The sequence below is a fragment of the Octopus bimaculoides genome, chromosome 25, assembly GCF_046866305.1.
Source record: "Octopus bimaculoides isolate indiv1 chromosome 25, ASM4686630v1, whole genome shotgun sequence".
NCBI classification, from domain to species: domain Eukaryota; kingdom Metazoa; phylum Mollusca; class Cephalopoda; order Octopoda; family Octopodidae; genus Octopus; species Octopus bimaculoides.
The window spans coordinates 9,085,589-9,110,588 of NC_142952.1; the positions used below are offsets into that span (position 1 = coordinate 9,085,589).

Below are 25,000 nucleotides of genomic sequence, written 5' to 3' on the forward strand. Positions count from 1 at the left end.
ACACTTCCGAAAATACTTTCACGAGTAATTTTTGTTGCTGTTGTTGTTGTTGTCATCGTCGTGTTTTTTGGGTATTGTTGTTGCATATTTTCTTTTGTAATTATTGTTGTTTGTAATATTCGGTATGAAGATCCTGGTAACGAATGCTAATAGCCATAGAGCATTTAAATACTCACCTGACCAGTTTATTGTAATTCAGTTGGTGTTCTGCAGTTACTGCCTCTGCCGCCGACGCCGTCACCACCGCCGTTGTCACCCTGACACCTCATTGACTGATTCGTATTCCAGATTCCCAGTTGCAAATTTTATTCATTGTTCCCTTACAATGCTAATGCAGTCAGGAAATATACGCCAGCAAACGTGTACGTGTGTGTGTGTGTGTGTGTGAGAGAGAGAGAGAGAGAGAGAGACTTTTTTGTGTCTGTTTCGCAAGATATTATTTTATGTGAAACTGTTGAAACAGACATTGTTGTATCTTGAGGAGAGTCGTTATGCCAAACGAATAAAACACCTGCGCGGGTTGTAATTCATTCTATTAATGCGCGCGCGCGCGCGCGCGTGTGTGTGTGTGTGTGTAATGTACACTTTTATTCTTTTTCATGTTCTTCTCGTTTTATAGCATTTCAAATCCTCAGAAGTCATTTGCCTACTCGAAAATATAGAACATCTTTAATTAGTCCTGACGAGCTAAGAACACGATCAAAATCTGATGTACTCTGCTACTCTTCCATTTAATTACCATGCTGACCAATTCCCTGAAGTCACAGTTGAGATACCCTGAGGAAGTGAATTCATTAAGACATTTTTTTTTAATTATATTTGTTGGTTAGCTCAAAGTCAGACATACCTTGTAACTTCTCCATTTTATTCATCAGAATATCCTTCGACTGTTTCAAGATATCAATGGTAGACATTAATTTTTTAAGATGCTGCTCAGGGATGCTGATACCCTGAGGAAATAATAACAGTTTAAAACGGACACGTTTTAGTTTCAAGACTGGTCAATTAATTATACTGTGCAGCACAATTTTATACTGTGTAGCACAAGGTGGACTGGACTATTGAAAGTTAAATGTGTCTTAGACATGTAGACAATAGTGTATACGTTCGAGGTACTTGTACTGTTCTGGAGGTAGTTTGGCTGAGTGTTGACTGCGTCTAATCATGAACACAGTCCAGTGAACTGTACCACACTGTGATACCTAATTACAGCTAGGTGAACTTGTAAGAGTTAACTGATTGGTTCATGAGCACATTGCAATGAACTATACCATACAGCTGTATCTACACACCGCTAAGTGGATTGAACTGTTAAGAGTGAGGTGCCTTAGTCATCTATATTTCTCAGTGAAACTAAATTATATTGCTATATTGGAACTTCTTACAACTTGGTAAGCCGTTGAGGGCTGAGTGTTTTAGTCCCAAACACTTCTTAGGGTCAGTGACACAATGCAAACCACCGATCGCTTACTAGCTGACATATCAATGCCACTCGGTTGAGCATTATGATGTCGCGGTCAGGTGTTCAATCTCATTTCTTGAACAAGCAAAGATTGTTTAGTGTGGGTTTTGTCGTTTCTGTTGCGCTGGTTCTTGTTGCTGCTGCTGCTTCTGATGCTATTGTTGTTGTTGTTGTTGTTGTTGACCCCTAATCAAGAACACCTATGCTGAAAAGGTATTCCAGTCGTGACCATCCACTCTGTCTTTTTCCAGGCACAGTATTTTTAAGACTAAATTATACAGTGTAAGTAGATTGTAGAGTGTGATACGAGAGAGGTTTGACTGTTGTTTATAGCAGATCAAGCAACACATACAGCTTATCTAAGACTACATTCTTTTGCGTGTCCTTCAAATAGTGTTGTGTGATATGGGAAAGATAATGGTTGTTTATTCCAACAGGTTATCGGCCAACGCAGGCGGAAGCATTCCAGTTGGTTCGTGTGTAATGTGGTCGGTGAAGTGTTATTGAAAATTCCATGATACGACGGATGTTAGAACTAAAGATACGTGTCAGTTATATCGATGTAAGATAATGGCTGCTGGTGTGAAAGAAGATCGTGTTTCACCGTTATTTGCCAAATTACTGGCTTCCGGGCTCTCACATCTGTTCGTATCAGAAATCCACGTTATCAAAGACAAGCAAGGGTAGGTTGGATGAGTGGGATAGAGGGAGTAAGAGAATGAAAAAAAATAAGAGGTTTATATAAAAATCTTTTCTTATTTTGGCCAAAAGCCAACAATTTTGAGCAATGGGGAAATCGGCTGCATCGATCACGAAAGGATGAAAAGCAAAAGTTAACGAGTGTTTCGTTGCCTTATACTATTCCTACTGCTAAATTCAATTCCTAAGTGGGGGGGATCTACCTTCGAGAGATTAAGGGTTTTTCTAGGATGTTAAACAGGGATTTGTTTCTAAGCCCTTTACTGTTTGTTTACTGAGCTTATTAGGTAATTATCGATTTCAAATTTTGGGCACAAAGCCGGCAATTTCCAGGGAGGATTATAAGTCCTGTTCAAACGGTACTTATTATACAGGCATACACAAGCACAAATACACAGACACACACCACACAGACACACACACACCACACACAGGCCCATGCAAATACGCACGCACACATACACACACTAACACTAACACAAAGGCATACATATACAAACCAATTACACGCAAACGTACTGTACGTACACAACCACAAAGAAAAACAGATCCATACAAACATACACAAACACACAATTACATAGACATACACACACACACACACACACACACACGCAAGCCCATACATACACTCACACACAGAGGCCTATACAGATACACACAGACACGCACAAACACAAAGGCCCCATGCAGACACACAAACAGGCCCACAGAGGAACTCACGCACACACACCAGCAAATACATACAAAAAATGGGAAAGACCAAGTTATTGTACACTTATATAATTACCATATCCGAATGTTCTCGAAGCCAAGAATACAATAACTGTTGGTTTGTCTGATCCTCAAGTGGTTTCCCGCTAGAAATACTAGTCTGGCCTTCATCAAACGTCACAATATTTTGGGAACGTCCTCCGCTGCTATCCGTCATGGCGAATATCTTACACACTTTTCTTGCTAACTTTTCTTCTCTCTCTTTCTTCTCTTTCTCTTCCTTTCTCTTCGCCTCTTCCTCTTCCTTCTCCTCTTTCGTATTTTCCTGCTTCTTCTTTTTCTCTTCCTTTTTGCTTTCCTCTGTTTCTCTTTCATCCCTTTGCCTGCCCCTTTCTCCCCCGTCATCGCTTCGTTTATCTCCACACAGCGACCTTGCGGCCAAATTATCGATTCCGACTTCGGTCTCGATTTGATCCCCGTCCCGGTCCCTTTCATCTGCACCTTCTTCCGGTCCTTCTTTTCCTTCCTTTCCTTCAGAATCGTCGTCGTCGTCGTCGTCGTCATCATCATCATCATCATCATTATAGACATTCTCGTCGTCTTCATCTTCTTCGTCATCACCAACCTCCTCATCATCAGCGTCATCATTAATGTCGTCATCGTCGTCATCACCATCATCTTCATTATCGTCATCGTCGTCATCGTCGTCATCGTAATCGTCATCGTCGTCGTCGTCGTCGTCTTCGACACGATCCCCATCATCATCATCATCCTCAGCATCACCATTATCATCATCATCGTAGTTGTCGTCATCATCGTTATTGATGCTGCCATCGTCCTGGTCAACATCGATACTTTCATCCTCGTTTTCCTCAACAACATCAGCATCATCACCATAATCGTCATCATTATCGTTGTCTTCGTCTCGACCTCCACCTCCTTTCCCATCATTTTCACCATCACCACCATCTCCATCTCTATAAGCTGAGTTTTTAGCTCTAACATTACCTCCAACACCCTTCACGTTGGTGCAGGCCTTTACATTGTCCCTTCTGCCCTTTTTAGGTATATTTCTAACATCACCCCGGGTCTCTTTACCACTCGAAGATGCAAAGTGTTCAATGTTCTTCTGAAAACCACCCAATTCCAGGGAAGCCTTCTCGGAGGCTTCCACAGCCAAGTTTCCATATTTCTGTTGCTGTCTGCGAATGCTTTGTTGGAAGATACGTTCGTAAAAGGTCAGACGAGACGGCCTGCGGTGAAAAGAAGAAAGAAACATGAATTATATTTTTGTATTCGATAGACGTGTTGTTATATTAATAGAAAGTATCATGGCGCCTTGGCATTTATTGCTATACAGCTTGCGTTAAACGTCTTAAATAATACTCTAAAAATAAATCCCGTTGTGCGTGTATATGTGTGTGTGTGTGATATTTTTATGTGTACGTGCATGTTTAAATAGATGACAAGTTCAAAAAACTATATCCAGTCACTTGGAATAGAGGATTCAAAGATAACTTCATACATAATATATACATACATAAGGCACAGGCATCGCTGTGTGATAACTTCCTTACCAACCACATGGTTCCGGGTTCAGACTCACTGCGTGGCACCTTGGGTGAGTGTCTTCTACAGGGTGTCCACAAAGTCTGGGTACATGGGGATTAACACATACTTTTAAAAATTATTATTTCTTATATTTAATTGTTTATGTTATGATTTTATTTACTCCATGTACCCAGACCTTGTGGACATCCTGTAGAATAGCCTCGGGCCGACCAAATCCTTGTGAGTAGGTTTGGTAGACAGAAACTGAAAGAAATCCGTCGTATATGTGTGTGTGTGTGTGTGTGTGTGTGTGTGTGTGTGTGTGTGTGTGTGTGTGTGTGTTTGTGTGTGTGTGTGTGTGTGTGTGTGTGTGTGTGTGTGTGTGTGTGTGTGTATCTGTGTGTATCTGTGTGTATGTATATGTTTGTGTATCTGTGTTTGTCCCACACACATAATTTCCACATAAGCAATGACGTAGACTGCCTCTACTCAAAACGAAAACAAGGTGGCAGAGGTTTAACATCGATCCAAAATGCATTTGAATATCGCATCATATCCCTTCGGCAACATCTTTTAACCACCAAGTGTCGAAGTGCATCCTTTGACCAAGTTTGTATACATGAGGCTGATAACATCATAAGACTTGGAAGGCAGCTCCTTGAGCAACACTCTTTGTCTGATAACCTACAATACATGTCCAAAGAAGTCGCATGACTCAACCGCAACGTATCATCAGATGAAAGGATGAGCCTATATGAGCAGAAGACTATGTTAGTAGAAAGCTCCGTGATGATAGTAACATCGATCATCAAAGCAGTTTATCATGGACCAAAAGCCAGATTACTACCTCCCACTTTGAAGGGTATACGTTTGCAATTCAGGAACAGAAAACATCAACCAAGTACCTGATGTACAAAAAGTATAGAGATGCAGGAAAAACCGTAAAATGTGACAACCGATGCAGATTTTGTGGAGTTCACACTGAAGATATCACCCACATCATAAGCAGTTATCCGAAAATGTCATCACAGTATTATCTACCGATGAGACATGACGTTGTAGCTAGGACACTCTATAATGAAATCCGTCGGAAGGATAATCCCTCTCTCTCTCTCTCTCTCTCTCTCTCTCTCTCTCTCTCTCTCTCTCTCTCTCTCTCTCTCTCTCTCTCTTGCTAGTTTATGGACTGGTGTGTAGAGTATGTGCGTCGCACTCAAATGTTTCCCGCCATCTTTCCTACGTGCCATCCGCCTGTTCAAGCATGGCTGACTGCAGGTAGTCGGAAAACAAACAAAAACGCCAACAACAATAATAATGATAAAACAACAACAAAAACAACCAAAGCAACAATAAAAAAACAACAACAGCCGGAGCAGCAACAAAAACTACCTCAACAAAATCGACTGCTTCTATTACTACTACTATTACTACAAGAACAAAAAGTACGAGAAAATTCACATGAACAACATGAACAACAGTAACAGAAAGAACAACAACAACAACAACAACAGCTGCAACAACAAGAACACCCACATGGACAGCAACAAAAGCATGAAGGACAATTACAACAACAATAGCAACAACACAAATAGCAACAGTAACCGTTCTAAACATTGAAGAATACCAAATATTTTCCTTACTTGATGATGCAATATTTTCTAAGAATATCAATTGACTGTTCCGTTGCCAAGGACGAATTCTCTTCGAGTTCTTCTTCTTCTTCTTCGGCCATTTCTTCCTCTCCTTCCTCTTCAACTTGGATCCTGTGGAATAAGAGAATATATCGAATGCCAGAAAACGAATCAAATACTATGATGCTGTTGGAGTTGGTGTTGGTGTTGGTGTTGGTGTTGGTGTTGGTGGTGGTGGTGCTGGTGCTGGTGCTGGTGCTGGTGTTGTTGTTGTTGTTTTTGTTGTTGGTGGTGGTGGTGGTGGTTGTGGTGGTTGTGGTGGTGGTGGTGGTTAATCCCCCACCCACCAGATCGAACTTATTGAGCCCTCTTGTGGGAAATATGTACGGTTCAAGATTTAATAAGTTTCCCGTCTGTGGTCGTTGTTGTTGTCATCGTTGTAATTACTGTTGTTGTTATTGTCGTTGTTGCTGTTGTTGTTGTTGTTGTTGTGGTGGTGGTGGTGGTGGTGGTGGTGGTGGTGGTGGTGGTGGTGGTGGTGGTGGTGGTGGGTGTGGTGGGGGTATTTTATGTCGAAGCCCCCCCCCACATCCCCGCCCACCAGTTGGCTCTGACTGAGGACTTCTGAACACCAGACAACATTCCAGACGCTCAACTCACCACATCTCCGCCAAAACCATCGAAGAGCCGTGCTGTGTGGAAACGTGCCTGACCAATGGAGACCAGATCTACTCCTCGTCTAAAAAAATTCCTGCAAATATCGCAGCCTCGAACGCATCATAAGTAATCCAAAAGCGACCAACTCATCATATTTTGGCAGGATTCGGATAATGTACAAGTAGGATTCAATTATCAGACGTGCATTTCTATTTTATAACACAGTAGACGTATGCATTGAGGAAGACATGGCTGTTATTTCTAACGGATCAAACAACTACGTCAGGTTTCGACGTTGTCTCATTCGTTATTGATTCTACTGTTTGGTCGTCTATCGTTGTCATCGATCACATCTATTGTGCAACGGTTAATGAGGGAGAACATGTTGCTCGGGTTACAAGAGTGATATATATATGTGTGTGTGTGTGTGTATGAGCATGTATTCATTCGTATACAGCCCCACACATATTAATATATAAACATTTGCATGTATGCATATATGCATGCATGTATGCTTGCATGTAATAAACACACGTATATACAAACATACATATATGTGCAGACAGTATCATTATAGTCTGAACACGTTTGTGAGCATATTTATGATCGCATATATGATGCAGTGACAAACACAAGGACACACGCATATAGATACACACATATGGATACACACACACACATACATACATACATACATACATACATACATACAGACATACACACACACACACACACACACACACACGCACGCACGCACATATAGGTGCAGGCGTGGCTGTGTGGTAAGAAGCTTATTTCGCAACAAAATGGTTCCCAGCTCAGTCCTACTGCGTGATACCTTGAGCAAGTGTCTTCTACTATAGCCTTGGGCCGACCAAAGCCTTGTGGAAACGCGGCGAGTTTCCAGAAAAGAAAGAAACACTATAAAATGCTTGTAAAATGCTCATAAAATGCTTATGGAATATTGTATAATTTTTTTACAAAATAAATATACGATAAAAAAATTGTCAACTTTTATTATATTCATTATAATATATATTGCAGCGTGGAAGGTGTTTATAACCCATTTAAAAACACACAAAACCCGGTAGATTCACTTCAACATTTAAATTTAATTTGTTAAAATATTTTCATCGCTTTGAAACCGCGACCTGTTCACTGACAAAGTTCCGTGCTGCAGCACGGAATTTTGTCAGTGAACAGGTCGCGGTTTCAAAGCGATGAAAATATTTTAACAAATTAAATTCAAAGTGAATTGAAGTGAATCTAACGGTTCTTGTGTGCTTTAAATGGCTTATAAATACCTTCCATGCTGCGATTGTTTTTTGCTTCAGCACACGATCTCAGATCAGGTCACGTGCTATGCAAGTACATCTCCGTAATTATATATATTGTTTCCGGTATAAATTAATATTACTAAGAAATATTACCGGTCCCTGGCACATTGGGGAAAAAAAAGTGCCGATACGCCGCATCAGATAGTTCGTGAAGCACTGCGATAGAGGGCAGCACGCGATTGAAATATTAATTTATCAAATTAGAAAATTAATCTCTGGTGTCTTACTGTTTTGCTTTCCGTCGTTTCTTTATTTTCTCGTTGGTTCGAGACTTTTTGGCTCGTCTTCCTTTTCTTTCTTTCTGCTAATGTAAGAAATTATTTAAAGAATGGGGATTTTTGTTTAAATAAACATACCGAGATTATATGTAAGAATGCGCTCTCTCTATCTATTTATATATCTATCTATCTCTTTCTTTCTTTCTTTCTTTCTTTTTCACTCTCTCTTTCAATCTCTCTCTGTCCCTGTCTTTCTTTCTCTCCTTATCTTTCTATCCCTCTCTTCCTCTCTTTCTCTCTCTCTCTCTCTCTCTCTCTCTCTCTCTCTCTCTCTCTCTCTCTCTCTTTCAGAGAGTGAGAGAAATTCGTGTATGATTTCCATGTGTGGATTGGTAAGATGTTCAAAAAAAAAAGGAGAAAAAAGGGCGAAGAGTTAATTGTAAGAAAGCAAAAGACGGCTACAGAGAGAGAGAGAGAGAGAGAGAGAGAGAGAGAGAGAGAGAGAGAGAGAGAGAAAGACAGACTGACTCACACACACTCACACACACACACACACACACACACACACACACACGGAGATAGATAGATAGATAGATAGATAGATAGATAGATAGATAGATAGATAGATAGATAGATGAGAGAGGGAATAAGGAAGAAGACATAATGGTGTGTGAGAATGAAGCGGTGAAAATAATAAAAGAGAATGAGTGGAGGTGAAGAAAAATTAATAACTAAAAGAAGACAAAATAAAACACAAGAAAATGGATAAAGGCTAGAAGCAAGAACACTTATAATTACTGAAAAGAGACAAATAAAACCTATCAATTTGATGAGTAAAACACAATATTGATCTTTAGTTAAAAGAAATCTATATTATACAACAAATGTCTCAATTGATACTTTGCTCTTAATAAGAAATACAATAGACTTATTGCAGATAGCGTTGAACATTATTGTGTCATATATACGTAATGTGTCATATAGATCGCTGACCACTACACATATTTTTTCTCTCCTTGTTTCTTTCTGTGTTCCTTTCTGTTGAAGAGCGTAGGCTCGAAACGTTAAAGACTTTCTCCATTCCCGAGCGTTATACTAATACATCCATTTGTTGTTTACACCTCCTGTCTTCGTCTGTTGTTTTTTTCGTGAATTCTCCCAAGTATATATATATATATACATATATATATATATATATATATATATATATATATATATATATATATATATATATATATATATATATATATACTCATATATTGTATATATGCATATATATAAAGAAGGCAATGAGCACAAAAAGCAGACAACAGGGAGGGATAATTATGTGTATGTATGTATGTATGTATGTACAAGATACATTTCAGAAGTTTTGAAACTTTTTTTTTTTTTAGAAGCAGCAGTCGGAACGCGAAGACAATTGCAAAGTTCGCTGTGCAATAGAGTTTTGTGTTAAACTGAGCAAAAACGCGACAGAAACTTATGAAGTGCTCCAGCCTGTTTATGGATTAACTTGTATAGATTAACTTGTATGAACGGAACATTTGTTTTTTGCTGGCACAAGAGGCCAGGCAAAACAAGTCCACCGGGAAGCTTGTGGTTGGCTCATTTATCAACAGAAAGAGTATCATCTACATCCACTGGATTCCCTCTGGTAAGACGGTCAACGAAAAATACTTGGTAGAGGTTTTGAGCGACTTAAGGAAGAAATTTCCTCGCAAAAGCCTAGAGCTTCTGCACCAGGACAATGCACCAGTCCACAATTCCATCCTGGTAACCAACTACTTGACAGAGATGAATGGACATCAAAATTGTCACTCGCCCTCCCTACAGTCCCTAATCTGAAGGAAAACATCGGGGATAGCCGTTTTGAAGATAGTAAAAAGATGAAGGCTGCAGTGACAAGAATCCTGGACACCTTCACTCTGGAGAACTTTTATGTGGCCTTCACGGAGTGGATGGAGCGCTACAACAAGTGCATTGATGTCAGAGGATCCTACTTTGAAAGAAATTTACGTTTTGTGCTTCTTTGAAATGAATAAATGTCTCTCCTGAAAAAAGTCTGAAAACTTCTGGAATGCACCTTGTATATGTGAGTATGGATATATAACAAAAATGTCAAACCCAACCAGTGTAGGATCTTCTGTGACATCTTTGATGTCTTCTGATAGAGGTTCCTGACAAGTTCCAGCGGGCGTTAACACATCGGATTCAAGGACCTATTTTAAGAAATCAGAATAAAAAAAAACTTGATATGGAGTTTGGCTGTAGAAACAAAGGTCTTATTTATTGATTAGCTGTCTAGCTTATTAATTAATAAATACACGGACTCATATCTATATATATCTAGTATTGATGTGGTATTTAATCCATAGAAAGAGGTTTTTTCAGTAATTTGGAGCGCGAACTGAACCGATTGGCTTCATTGTTATTTAACAACTAATCAGGATTCACGCAATTTTCACTCCCAAGCTGTCAATACGAGGAGCTGAAAGAAGCTACTTATTAATATGTAAATAATTATGCGACTAGGTACAAACTCCAAACTATATAAGTTGTAGGTGCGTTCTCTCCCCCCCCTCTCTCTCTCTCTCTCTCTCTCTCTCTCTCTCTCTCTCTCTCACACACACACACACACACACACACTTCTAGCACGACTATAATAGCCTCGGTTTCCCTTTACTTTGGTCCATAAGTGTTTTGTCTTCTATTCCTGTCTCTTCTATGGCCTCTGTTCCTCGAAGAAGCAGATCAGGAAAATAATATTTCTGTAACTTCGAAACTCCACTTACCATATCAGACTGTTGTAAGGCAGAGCTAATGGAATATTGGTCTACAAATTCTTGAAGTGGTTCACTTTCTGGCATAGAACATTCACTGTTTACCAAAATGTTTACTGAAACTGAAAAAACAAATTTGATAAATCGTAAAACCTGATTTAAAAAATTAATTAATTTACTGATCGTAAAGAAAATTTACTGATCGTAAAGAAAATCAAATGCAAAAACAAAACAAAAAAACTAATAAAAGCAATTCCAGAGGATAGACTGCTGAAATATTTTGTTATACTTAACTATCTCACTTTCTTTACGGAGAGTTGATATTCATTATTCAGTCTTTCATTACCTATAGGCGCAGGGGTGGCTGTGTGGTAAGTAGCTTGCTTATCAACCACATGGTTCCGGGTTCAGTCCCAGTACGTGGCACCTTGGGCGAGTGTCTTCTACTATAGCCTCGAGCCGACCAAAGCCTTGTGAGTGGATTTGGTAGACGGAAACTGAAAGAAACCCGTCGTATATATACATATATTATCTATCTATCTAATCTAGCTGTCTTTTTGTCTGTCTGTCTTTCTGCACACACGAGTTAAGTTAATATGCAGATGTGTAAGAAATCAGGTATCAATTTTTCATCACATTTTTTGTTAGCTTATTGGAAAACACGCGCGCGCGCGCGCACGCACACGCACACACCACGGCTTTCCCCTCTCTCGCTACATAGATACGGACTGGAGGTAATTGAATACATGTTATCAGACGGTCAATCAATATCACAGAGGTGAATTTTTGTTGAGCGGAATTATTCAGAATTGTCGCGTGACATGAAATTTGTGGCTTCGACCTTCTTTGAATTAAATAGGTTAGACTCAGGGAAACCTATATGACATTCAATAGCGAATGGAGTAAAACAAAATATCTGTCACGTGACAATTCTGCGTGACAACAAATTGATCCAGACATAAACAACGATAAAGATTATCGTGCTTGTGTCCACCCCAGTCAAGGTCAAATTGCGACTCGCAGGACTTTCTGAATGGCACACCTAAGCAAAAATACCTTGAATGTTTTTTGTAGTGCGGCCCGCTTGTTGATGTGTCATGTCTCATGCGGCCTTCTTCTCGAAAATGGTTGCTCATGTCTGATATAACTACGAAGTTTATGGACCGTATTTATCTCCATCAAGTTAACCAGTGAAAGGTAAAAGAAAAGACAGTAATAATGACTAACTTTTAGTGTGTAGTTTTCTCTTGGTAGACTTTTTCTTCCTGCAACAAATAAAGGAAATAAGATAAAGGTTATCGATTATTCCAATCTCTACTGTTATTTTCTATTTAGATTTGGTTAATATGAGTTAGTCCGTGTTACAGAGTGTCATATCGGCATTGTGCTTAGGTTAAAAGTATTAATAATAATCGATACCAGTTGTGATAATAGGGACACTAGGGACAATCCCATTGAAATTTCAAGACTTTAAAGTGGTTGGGAATACCATGCAAGATTCGTGTCATACAAAAATCAGTCTTGATAGGTATTGCACACATTCTAAGGATAGTATTATCTCTTTGAGGTCCTTGCTCTGACTTGACAAATGACTTAATACTCCGGACAACATTTTCCATCTACACTCTGTGACAAAGTAGTAATCATGATAATAATGATCCTTTCTACTCTAGGCACAAGGCCTGAAATTTGTGGGGAGGGGGTAAGTCAATCACATCGACCCCCCAGTTTATTGTTCTTTTTTCTTTTCAGCTTAAATTGTTTCGATGCATCATGACACATTTTACGTCATGCAGATCGACCTAGGCGATAACTTTGCCAAGGTGTCAAGTTAACCTGTAGAGATTTAGTGATTGCTTCAACTCATCCTTATACCTCAGGACAGGTCTTACTTTACCACAATATCCCTCCACTTGATCATGAAAAGGAATTTTTGGAATGCGGTCGTCTTTCATTCGAGCATGTCCTACCCATCTGCATTAAATTCTCATCAGCATGGTTTGGATACGGGAGAGTTCACATTTTTCGAAGATTTTGACATTTGATATCTTATCCTGCCATTTTATGTTGGAGATATTGCGCAGACAGCACATCTGAAAGGTTTCAAATTTCTTAATATGTCTGTAATTGGGAGTCTATGTTTCTGCACCATACAAAGTGTACTCAGAATACAAGACGTGTATACACTTATTTTAGTTTTTCAGACTGACACAGTGTTCATCCCACAAACGATGGAAAGTTTTCCAAAGCACTTGTAGCCTTAGATATTCTAACATTGATTTCGTCATCAAGAGTGCTCTTAACCCATTACCTCCCATAATTCTATTAACTGGAATGTTTTTATGAAACTTTGATTTCTAGCATAAAACAGCCATAGAAACACGCTGGAATGATCAAAATAACATTTCAAAATGACATTTCAAAATAACATTTTAAATAGAAATAAGCGAGATATTGGGTGAAAAATTAGCAAACCTCATTTGAATATCAGAGAAATATACCTTGTAGATATAGCAAAAAGGTTAGATATGTGTAAATATTGAGAGATAATTACGAAATTTGTAATTTTTAAGTGATCTCATATGAGATCACTGGTAGGTAATGGGTTAAAGTTTATTGTACTTCTAAGATATTTAAATGACCAGACCCATTTGTGTGGCTTGTTGTCTATCATCACATTTGAATCTTGACAATGTTCTACCCCAAGCCTTTTAATAGCAGTAGTTGTCTCTTCCAAGGAAGGATCTTCCGCAAGTTCCCCAATTACAGGCCACTGAAGGATTTCATAGATTACTTCAGGATCGGTAGTGGATTTTTGATTTAATACAGATTTAAAGTATTCGGCCAATCTTTTCAGAATTTTATCTTTACTACTTAAGAGTTTTGTTTTGTCGTTAGAAAGAATAAGTTCTGTACAACCCTTTTGGGGGACCAAATACCTTTCAGATTGTTATACAATGCTCTCGAGTTGTGCCTGTTCCAATTCTTGGGCTTTTTTTTTTTTTGCCCACTAAGAGTTTTTCATCTCACGTAGTTTTTTTTTTCTATGTAGTTTTCTTAGAGATGTAAAGAGATCTGAGTGTTGGTGAGGTTTTGTTTGAGATCCTTGCTTTATGTCTCTTGTGCATAGTTTCTTCGAGAGGTTTAATTTGAGAATCCTTCTAATCGATTCTGCCAGCTCGTAATACAACTAAATAAGATTTACTTACGTGAAAACGACCTGTGAGTTTCTTTTTATTTGTTTCTGAAAATGATATAAGAAACGATAAACACATAATTTAGACTCAACGAAACTAGTTATTTGTTTGATGAACAAATTGTTTGTTGCATCTATGATGTTATATATCCGTTGTTGGCTGTTTTCTGAGTACAGCATTCTACATTGATATGATTGTTATTTTACTCGTCGAAACTTTGTCGTGTATTTTGTTGTATCTCGAGAGGGTCATTATGTCAATAAGGAACACACGGGAAATATTTCCCTTCTTTAGTTATTAGTCAGTCGGTTAACCAGCTTTTTTTTTTTTTTTTCTGCCAGTTGATTAAATATAAACGAATTGGCTTACAATAATAAAAAGAAAAGATACAGAACCCGTGTGTGCGTTTATTATTCGCATAATGACCCTCCTGAGATACAACAAAACTTGTTTCAACACACGAGTTCACATCAAGAATTTTGCAAACCAAATGCAAAAGCGAAATATTCAAAGTTTCAGGAAGAATACTTTTGCCAGAATAAATAAGATCAGAAAATATGGCATGCAAACAGTACCCCTTATTTGATACCCCGTTATAGTAGTAGTTGTTGTATTTTATATATATATATATATATAGGACACGCATGCGTAGACACATACAATAGGAATACAAAATACAAAATGGCTGATAGTTAGCAAGGTGAGACACACATAAGAAAGAAGGAAACAAAGGACCACTGATGAGGTCACAGAAGTGTGACGAAAGAACTCTGGCCGAAATAAGATTAAGATTAATGTAATATAAAGCTGAAGCAAATTAACACCAAATATACAGTGTGTGTGTTTTATTGGCTAAACTGGCAATATGACCATCCCCAAGTACAACAACACATATATATATATATATATATATATATATATATATATATATATATATATATATATATATATATATATCAGGTACATGTTCAATATGTCCTTCATTCATTTTGAAGACAGTTCGACTGCTATTTCTAGCTGAACGAGTTACCACTTAGCGGCGTCGCAACCATTGGCTATATGCTGAGATTGTTCATACGCGATAACAATGTTTGATTTGCAGATGTAGATTATCTGCAAAAGTTGCCGGTCAGGTTACTTGCTAATGAAATACGAAAATCGAGCGACAACTGGTTTACATAATCGTTGCGAGGTGAACAGTGAATGGGGAAAAAATGGGGGGAAAAAAATAGGTCTCCTACTATTAAATAATAATAATAATAATAATAATAATAATAATAATAATAATAATAATAATAATAATAATGATAATAATAATAATAATAATAATAATAGTAATAATAATAATAATAGTAATAGTAATAATAATAATAATAGTAGTAGTAGTAGTAGTAGTAGTAGTAGTAGTAGTAGTAGTAATAATAATAATAATAATAATAATAATAATAATAGTAATAATAATAATAATAGTAATAGTAATAGTAATAATAATAATAATAATAATAATAGTAGTAGTAGTAGTAGTAGTAGTAGTAGTAAAGGAGGATAAAGAAAAGCAATTAGTCATACGTCAAGGGCATGTGTTAGATTAGATAACCTCTAAACCTGTTGATTACGTGATGCATGAAGCTATAAAAACGTCGAGAGAATCAGAAAACCGTCTAACGTTCGTATGCGTTGTATGAGACTATAAATGCGTCTACTATATTACGTGAGTGTTCGCTGTTTAGGATTATAAGTGCGTCGAGACAATCAGAGCAGACTGAACTACGTGTGTCTTCGCCGTATAAGACTATAAATACGTCGAGACAATCAGAGCTGAGTTACTACGGTTGTGCTCGCAGTATAAGACTATATGTACGTCGAGACAATCAGAGAAGACTGTACCTTCGTTTATGTTCGTTGTATGAGACTATAAATGCGTCAGGACAATCAGAGCAGACTGTACTACGTGCGTGTTCGCTGTATGAGATTATGAAAATGTCACGACAATAAGAGAAACTCTACTACGTGTTGCCAGCTTATGAGACAATGAATGCGTCGAGACAATAGGAGCAGCCTGTATTGCAAGTGTGTTTGCTGTGTGAAACTATAACACCATCAAGACAATAAGAGCAAAGTGTACTATGTGTGTGTTCGCTTATGAGACTATATAACCGTCGAGACAATAAGGCTAGACTGTAAAACGTGTGTGTTTGCTGTATGAGAACACAAAAACGTCGAGACGATAAAGGCAATGTTCACTGCATTGGAAATAAAAATAGCAACCAAATTTCCCACCGTGTACATAACTGCATTTAACGATGTACAACATAACATTGTTTCGTATTATTCAACTTGCAGAGACCAGACGAAACCTGATTATAAATATGAATATTTATAACTGGCCTTTAATACAGATAAACGTCTCTTGTTATTAATATATATAAGAAAAAAGAAAATTTAACGGTAATAATTGCTCCTTAATAAACTTTTCTATTATAGGCACAAGGCTTGAAGATTTGGAGAAGGGGACGAGTCGATTACATCGACCCCCATGATTTCACTGGTACTTAATTTATCGACCCCCGAAAGGATGAAAGGCAAAAGTCGACGTCGGTGGAATTTGAACTCAGAACGTAACGGCAGACGAAACATCGCTAAGCATTTCGCCCGTCGTGCTAACGATTCTGCCAGCTCGCCACCATATTGCTTCTTAATAATAACAATCGTTTTATCATCATCATCATCATCATCATCATCATCATTATCACCGTTCTTCTACCTTTTATCTTTTACTTATTTCACTATGCATGTGTATATACACACACACACACACACACACACACACATATATATATATATATATATATATATATATATATATATATATATATATATATATATATATATATATATATACATGCATACACATATATAGGACTAGATTCCACACAGTTTCCGTCTGCCAAATTACTCACAGAACATTTGTCAGCTTTGGCCTAAATTACTGAACTTCAGATCACGAGGCTACAAAGCGAACTTCTTAATCACAGTCATGCATGTACCTATAATTGGATATTTACCTTTGCAAACATGGTTCCTGATTTCCCCAATATTTCCAGACCGATCTTCATTTGTTTTTTGGGGATAAGTTTTTCATTCTTTCTGTGTTTCCACCTGTTTAAGTCGAAGTAAAAGTTTTTGTGAATTTCGTCAAATTTCGTTGCCTGAGAGATGTCAACTTTCCTACATTTGTCATTGACGGATTTGTGAGAGCCAATTGTCTCCACTGAATCTGCACCTGGAAAAGGTACCAAATCACAACAGCATTAATTAATGAGCAGCTTGTGCAGTTAGCTGGTTGACTAATTAGTTAATAAGCTAATTAATTCCTAGTCAATTACTTGGTTAGCTAGTTAACTAGTACTTAAATTAGCTAACTAATATCTTGTTAAATAGTTAGCTGATTAGCTAGTTAGTGTATTAGCTAGCTAATTATCCATAAGTTAATTTAGTTAATTAGTTAACTATGTATGTAGACAGCAAATTAATTTGTACGTTAATTAGTAAGTTTAATTAATTAGGTATATATAGAGTTAGATACTTAACTAACTAGTTAACTTGTTGGTTAGTTAGCATATTAATTAGTTGATTAGTTATCTGGTTAATTAGCAAGTTAAATTAACTAATTAGTTAACAAGATGTTGTTGTTGGCACTCCGTCGCTTACGACGTCGATGGTTCCAGTTGATCTGATCAACGGAACAGCCTGCTCGTGAAGTTAACGTGCAAGTGGCTGAGCACTCCACAGACACGTGTACCCTTGACGTAATTCTCGGGGATATTCAGCGAGACACAGTGTGACAAGGCTGACCCTTTGAATTACAGGCACAACAGAAACAGGAAGTAAGAGTGAGAGAAAGTTGTGGTGGAAGAGTACAGCAGGGTTCGCCACCATCCCCTGCCTGAGCCTCGTGGAGCTTTAGCTGTTTTCGCTCAATAAACACTCACAACGCCCGGTTTGGGAATCGAAACCGCGATGCTATGACCACGAGTCGGCTGCCCTAACCACTGGGCCATTGCGCCTCCACAGTAGAGGATATTACAAAGTAGAATGTAGCCTTACGTATTCTGTGTCTGAAATAGAAATGACTTGGCCTCCTTGATACACACTACAAAGAAACTGACGTAAACTAAACACGTAACAAGGGCTGCACTTACTGAGCAGACAGGCCCTAAACACACACACATAGGGGTCACTCTTATATGTACCACCTTATCATCATCATCATCATCATCATCATCATCATCATCGTCATCATCATCATTAGCAACAGCAGCAATGCAATAAGATAAACACTAAGAAATGGCCAACTTACCAATGGACGTTCTTGCTTTCTGTGAACTTTCCTCAATTCCCAAATGAGTCAGGTCAATATATCGATCACATTTCGCAGAATACCTTAAACTGATACAAATTAATTTATTAATTAGTTAATTAGTTAATCAATTGATAAATTATCTGTTTCATAATAAAACGTGTCATATTTCTCTTATATAGGTTTTTTTTTCTTTTTATGATGATAGTGTTCATGATGATGATGATGGGAAATATCCGCCAAATGTAAATAATGTACATAATTCCTCATCTCTTAAATATAGAACAGAAAAAAAAGACATATTGAAATAAAATAACCTTATTTGCAACGGCGGTGGGGGCGGCAGTGACTTTGCTGACCAATATAGCTAGCTAATAAACACATGAGCCCTCTCGTGGACAGTTCTTCTCTCTCTAGTGACCATTACTGTCGATGCTGTAACACCGTTATGTAAAGGTTAATGAATCATATTTTAATGTTCAACTTACTTTGTGGATATTCTCTTAGGAAAATCATCTTTGCTTGGCTGAAATGTGAAATAAAATAAAATGTCAGAGAGAGTAGGTCGTGGGTGTATGACAAAAGCAGACGACAACTTTTATAGTACAAAAGATTACTGTGCTTCGTGATTCAGCCGTTGATGGTCAACGGGAGACTTTTAAAACTATTGTAAGATGTCGGTGACCAGGTTGTAAGTATATGATGAGAGACATGGATACGACAGGAGAAGAGAGTCAGGGACCAGGGAAATCCATAGGTGAATGCCGTTGATGCATACATACATACCTACATACATACATACACACATACATACATACGTACATACATGCATGCATACATACATACATACATACATACATACATACATGCATGCATTCAAGAATGCATACATACATACATACACACACACATACATACATACATACATACATACATACATACATCGTGGACTCTCCTGGTGAAGTTTCTGCAATTTCTTCCTGAACAACTTACACAAATGATTTAATGATCAAATATTTGTGCAACATCAAATCGACATTGGCTGTACCAGTCCGAGAATCGAAACCATGATCTTGCGATCGTGAGTACGACACTCTAACCACTAAACCACGCGTCCTCAAACACACACACACACACACACACACACACACACACACACACACATTAAAATGTAATTTACCTCTTTAAAAGACGGCAGAGACCATTTCGGCTTCTTCAGGTGGTGCTTTGATATAGCCCGAGAAAAATCAGGACGGGAGGGTGCCGGTGCTTTCGGCAACCGCCATTCCTCGGGTCTTCGAGCGTTGCCAGTTTTCAGCACTCTGCTTTTCGCTAAATAAAGTTCTCTTTGAGTTTTCGTGTTTGTCTCCAACTGACGACCCGAGATGTCGTAAAAAACAATTGCCAGTTGGCCTCTGTTACGTTTCCGATGCAGGCGACATCGCTCCGTATGGTTCTCTCGGTTGTGCATTGTTTCTAATGAGATCTGGTCAGTTTCTGCAGAATTCAGAAAAGAATCGTCATATATTTGTGAGTTGATGTTTGATGTTCACTTGTGCCGAACCGCTAAGTTACGGGGACGTAAACACACTACCATCGGTTGTCAAGCGATACTGGGGGGACAAACACAGACACACTAACATATACACACACACTAACATATACACACACACATATATATATATATACATATATACGATGGGCTTCTTTCAGTTTCCGTCTACCAAATCCACTCACAAGGCTTTGGTTGGCCCGAGGCTATAGTAGAAGACACTTGCCCAAGGTGCCACGCAGTGGGATTGAACCTAGAACCATGTGGTTGGTCAGCAAGCTACTTACCACACAGCCACTCCTACGCCTATATAAAGAGAGGTGATGTACGGTTATAGTTTGCGTAGCGCTACAGTAAAAATTTGCGCAACAAGGCTACCATTAGCAGAGTTGTGTATTTGTTGTCGGTTAATTAAACATTAACGGTGGTGCACCAGCATGACCGCAGCCACTTGTCTGAAACACATAAATAAATAAATAAAATTATTTAGTAAATGTTTTGCCAAATTGATTTCAGATTTTATTTCTGTCTGGACAGGCGAATTTATTTTTGGATTCTCTTATTTAGCTTCGACCTCGCCTCACTCCTCTCTCTCTCTCTCTCTCTCTCTCTCTCTCTCTCTCTCTCTCTCTCTCTCTCTCTCTCTCTCTATCTCTCTCTCTCTCTCTCTCTCTCTCTTGCTTTTCAAAGATATACGAGGGAGTGCTGAGAAGTTCTTGACTTTAAAGTCAGGGTGTCGCGAAAGGCCTGGCTGGAGGCCCAACTGCCTGAGTTCTTTTACAGGGCTTAGAAAAAAAAATTAAGGACCGCTGCAATAAGTGTGTGAGTCTGAGAGGGTAACGCGTTGAATACAATCATAATAAACTGATCGACCCGTGTTTTCTTTTACTGAAAGCCCAGGACATTTTAGCACCCCTCATAGACAGACAGACAAATGTATATACATGTGTATATACATCTAATATAGGATAAAATTTTCAAAAAATTTTGTCAGTGGCCAGCATATTTAAAAAAATACCTTTTAAGGGGAAAATTACAAACAACTTAAAAATAAGGGCAAAAGAAAAAAGTTCTTATGCCAAATATGCCGAGAAATAGACTTTAAATCGTTATATAACCACATATAATTCATCGCTAAAAGCACACGTCTCGAAGCACGCTGACATGTATATACACATATATATATATATATATATATATATATATATATATATATATATATATATATATATTACAATTTTTACAAGGAGGCGGTGATAGTAACTTCGAACTTTCGGCCTGCAACCATCTATCTTTCATCAGACAGTCATCTTGTAGAAGTATATGTATACATACATACATACATACATACGCACATGCATATATATATATATATATATATATATATATATATATATATATATATATATATATGTGTGTGTGTGTCTGTGTGTGTGTGTATGTATGCATATATATATATATATACATACATATATACATATATATATGTGTGTGTTTATGTGTATATATGTAAATATATATATATATATATATATATATATATATATATATATATATATATATATACATAAAAATGTGTATATATGTATGTATTTATATATATATGTATATGTGTATATACATATATATATATATGTGTGTGTGTGTGTGTGTATGTGTGTGTATGTATGTATGTATGTATGTATGTATGCATGTGCAATAAATATATACATATATATATGCGTGTATGTTATGCGCGTGCGCATGAGAGTGGGTGTGCAATTAATAACAAGTTGCTTAACTCTAATATGTTCGTAATATACCATGGCTCTCTCGATGACTTGGGAATATATCACTTTTATAGTCATCTAAATTAATTAATTATATTCTTTAATTACGTAATTATAGAAAAATATATACTTACTGTTAATGAAACAGCTGATGAGCACAGCTAAAGTATGAACAATATGGAAATTAATCCTTTTATGCTTAATATATTGTGCTTTTACAAAATGAGAGATCTGAGTGACTTCGAAGTTTCGGCCTGGTAGCCTTCGTCGGACTATGTACTGTGCAAAACTGCATAGAGTTATTCTTCAGTTTAATGTGAAGTGTTTTTATTATAACTCGACATTATAAATCAAATATTAATACGAATCTGTCTATGTATGTATCCAGATGTATATAGATGTATATATGTATATATGTTTATGTAAAAGAAATGGTCTTGTAAGAAGCGAAAATCAAGGCTATACTCACAATATGAAACACAACTAATACAGCTTCAAAATAATGGAAGAACAAATGTGGATGAGTTTACCTGCAGAGTCAAGATATTCTTAAAGACTTGGAAATAAAAAGGAAGATTACACTATTTCAACTCCCGATAATGTTCATCAAATCGTCCATTGTTTATTGTTTATCCCAAAACACAATTGATGCCACGATACTCTTGTATATGTATACATATATAGACAGACAGACAGGTAGAAAGAAAGAAAGAAAGAAAGAAAGAAAGAAAGAAAGAAAGAAATAAAGACAGATAGATAGATAGATAGATAGATAGATAGATAGATAGATAGATATGCATACATGCACATATGCATAAATATGTATCTATGCATGCATGTACATACATACATACGCACACAGACACACACACTCTCTCTCTCTCTCTCTCTCTCTCTCTCTCTCTCTCTCTCTCTCTCTTCCTCACACACACACACACACACACAGAGCCTCCCTTGCGATGTTAGTATATCGATGAACGTGTTTACTCAACCACCGCCATCTTAAAACAAAGACCGGTTAAAACATGTCACCGTTCAGCTTGCTTTTGATCTTAAGAGTTCCTCATAGAAGCTATTAGTTTAACTAATATTGGATGGATATTGTTGCGTTTTTATTATTGTTTGTATTATTTCAACAAACCAACGTTTTATTTAAGCCTCTTTGTTGTTTTTTCGACTTGATTAAATAAACAACACGACGATAGACACCAAACACCCTGATTAGTATTGTCAGCATTTACAATATTAACAATTTGCAAGCCTCTTCTCGTCGCTATCATACGATTCTGCAATTTGTTTTTCTTATTTCCATACTATTTTTTATAGCTGTTGTTGATGCTGCTGCTGTTGTAGCTGTTCTTGTTGATGTTGTTGATTTTAAGGGGAAATAGTTTAGCAGATTATTACAAAGTATTGATTTCTCATGACGAGCAACAACATGATGGTTCAACGTGAGAGACGAGTAAATGTACGATTTTGTGGGTTTTTTCTTCAAGCCTTTCACTAGGTCACTAACGGCTTAAAGCTAATCGAAACATGGCCAGCGACACTGCTTTTCATTTACCCAGACAAATATTCGTTTCACTTCAGTTCAAATCCCGCTGAGGTCGATTCAGCCTTTCACCTCACCATTGGTCAATAAAATAAATAATACTAGTTCAGTACTATGATCGATTTACTCCATCGGTTGGCTACACAGACCATAAATGTGTGATCTGCACAATCAACCTTTATTTAATACATAGACAGGGAGCCGGGTACTGGACGTTGAATGAGTAGTTCCTGGTGCGCAAAACCTGTAGAGAGTGGAATAGCGATTTAGTTGACCGTTCGTGGAGAAGAGCGTGAACGACCAGTGATGGTAGCCACTGAAATGATAAACGATTTAGAATAGGATTGATCGCATTTAACAAAGAAGTAGCGACAAAGAGAAATAGATTGGTGGAGTGGTTAGTAAATAAATTAGACAAAACAATTAGGAAAGGTATCGGGATCGACCTGTTAGCGGTGAGAATGGCCCTTGAGCATTTTTTCTTTCAGCATGAAACACCAGGTTATGCTATCAGACCTAAAGCCCATGTTCTTAGACGCGAGACTCCAAGAGCTGTTAGATGATCCCGGGTGGCAGAGACGCGACATGGCAACAAAGACTGCATTTGGTCTCTGAAAGACCAGGACGGGCACATGCTACATGATTCTAGCAGCTGAGATACAGTTGGTGATTGTGCGAGAAGAGAGTCTCAAGATTTGAGTGGTCATGCTGTCCGACAGTGTCGGAGGGCGTTAGAGACGGGCTAATTAAGTTCCTTCGGGGGATTGTCCATTCTGGACCTCCTAAGTGAATAGAAATCGCGATCGGGTTTACAAGTAGTGTAGCAAGTCTCACTCAGAAACAGGCTGAGACGAAGTTATTCCTAAGAGATCGGATACAGGCGGTGTATGCATGCATGACCTCTGTTATTCTATCGCTTGACCCTTCTGCCTTGTGTCTGTTTTCGTCTGATCTGATCGAAGCGGCTGTTTATTTGTTTCCTGTGCAAAGGACGCATTCCACAGACCAGTTTTCTGCCAGTAACTCCAGTAATTAATGATACAGAGACACGCGAGGATCAAAACTGGGCGCCCGGTAACTCATGTGTTGTGAGGTGCTCACAGCCTTCTACCTGTCGGGGAATATGACCAGTGGGAAATTCGACAACAGAGGTTTGGTGATGGGTAAGAACAAGTTTATATAGGGAACTCTGAGCATCAACGAGAATTATAGAGACATACATACATACACACAGACATATACATACACACGCATATATATATATATATATACACATACATATATATATGTGTATATATATGTATGTATATATATATATATATATGTACTCTTTTAGTCTTTACTCTTTTACGTGTTTCAGTCATTTGACTGTGGCCATGCTGGGGCACCGCCTTTAGTCGAGTAAATCGACCCCCAGGACTTATTCTTTGTAAACCTAGTACTTATTTCATCGGTCTTTTGCCGAACCACTAAGTTACGGGGACGTAAACACACCAGCACTGGTCGTCAAGCGATGTTGGG

At 37.8% G+C, this 25,000-nt stretch overlaps 2 protein-coding genes across 2 annotated transcripts in view; both read right to left on the reverse strand.

Moving 5' to 3' along the window:
* Positions 1–17,510, reverse strand: part of LOC106870496 (uncharacterized) — a 31,207-nt gene extending 13,697 nt beyond the window's left edge. Inside the window, exons 1-9 of the mRNA XM_089341603.1 lie at positions 17,312–17,510; positions 14,259–14,293; positions 12,277–12,314; positions 11,062–11,171; positions 10,399–10,488; positions 8,279–8,355; positions 6,067–6,189; positions 2,952–4,128; positions 848–950 (exon numbers count right to left, since the gene is read on the reverse strand). Coding sequence (XP_089197729.1) covers positions 848–950; positions 2,952–4,128; positions 6,067–6,189; positions 8,279–8,355; positions 10,399–10,488; positions 11,062–11,171; positions 12,277–12,314; positions 14,259–14,293; positions 17,312–17,362 — 1,804 coding nt within the window. The 5' untranslated portion in view covers positions 17,363–17,510. The remainder of the gene's footprint in view (positions 1–847; positions 951–2,951; positions 4,129–6,066; positions 6,190–8,278; positions 8,356–10,398; positions 10,489–11,061; positions 11,172–12,276; positions 12,315–14,258; positions 14,294–17,311) is intronic.
* Positions 17,511–18,104: 594 nt separating this feature from the next.
* Positions 18,105–20,264, reverse strand: LOC149131086 (uncharacterized). Its single transcript, XM_089342064.1, has 3 exons — positions 19,787–20,264; positions 19,095–19,132; positions 18,105–18,695 (listed from the first exon to the last, which is right to left on the reverse strand). Exons 1-3 carry the CDS (start codon positions 20,075–20,077, stop codon positions 18,587–18,589), a joined length of 438 nt encoding a protein of 145 aa, XP_089198190.1. The 5' UTR covers positions 20,078–20,264; the 3' UTR covers positions 18,105–18,586.
* Between the last annotated feature and the right edge of the window lie 4,736 nt (positions 20,265–25,000).

What these genes read in the sequence shown, in the direction of transcription:
- LOC149131086 (XM_089342064.1), bottom strand. Translation starts at nt 20,077, where the DNA reads ATGCACAACCGAGAGAACCATACGGAGCGATGTCGCCTGCATCGGAAA. An exon ending in CTCTGCCGTCTTTTAAAGAG is followed by an intron (nt 19,133 to 19,786) that starts GTAAATTACATT and finishes TTCACATTTCAG; the next exon opens with CCAAGCAAAGATGATTTTCC. An exon ending in CCTAAGAGAATATCCACAAA is followed by an intron (nt 18,696 to 19,094) that starts GTAAGTTGAACA and finishes AATTTGTATCAG; the next exon opens with TTTAAGGTATTCTGCGAAAT.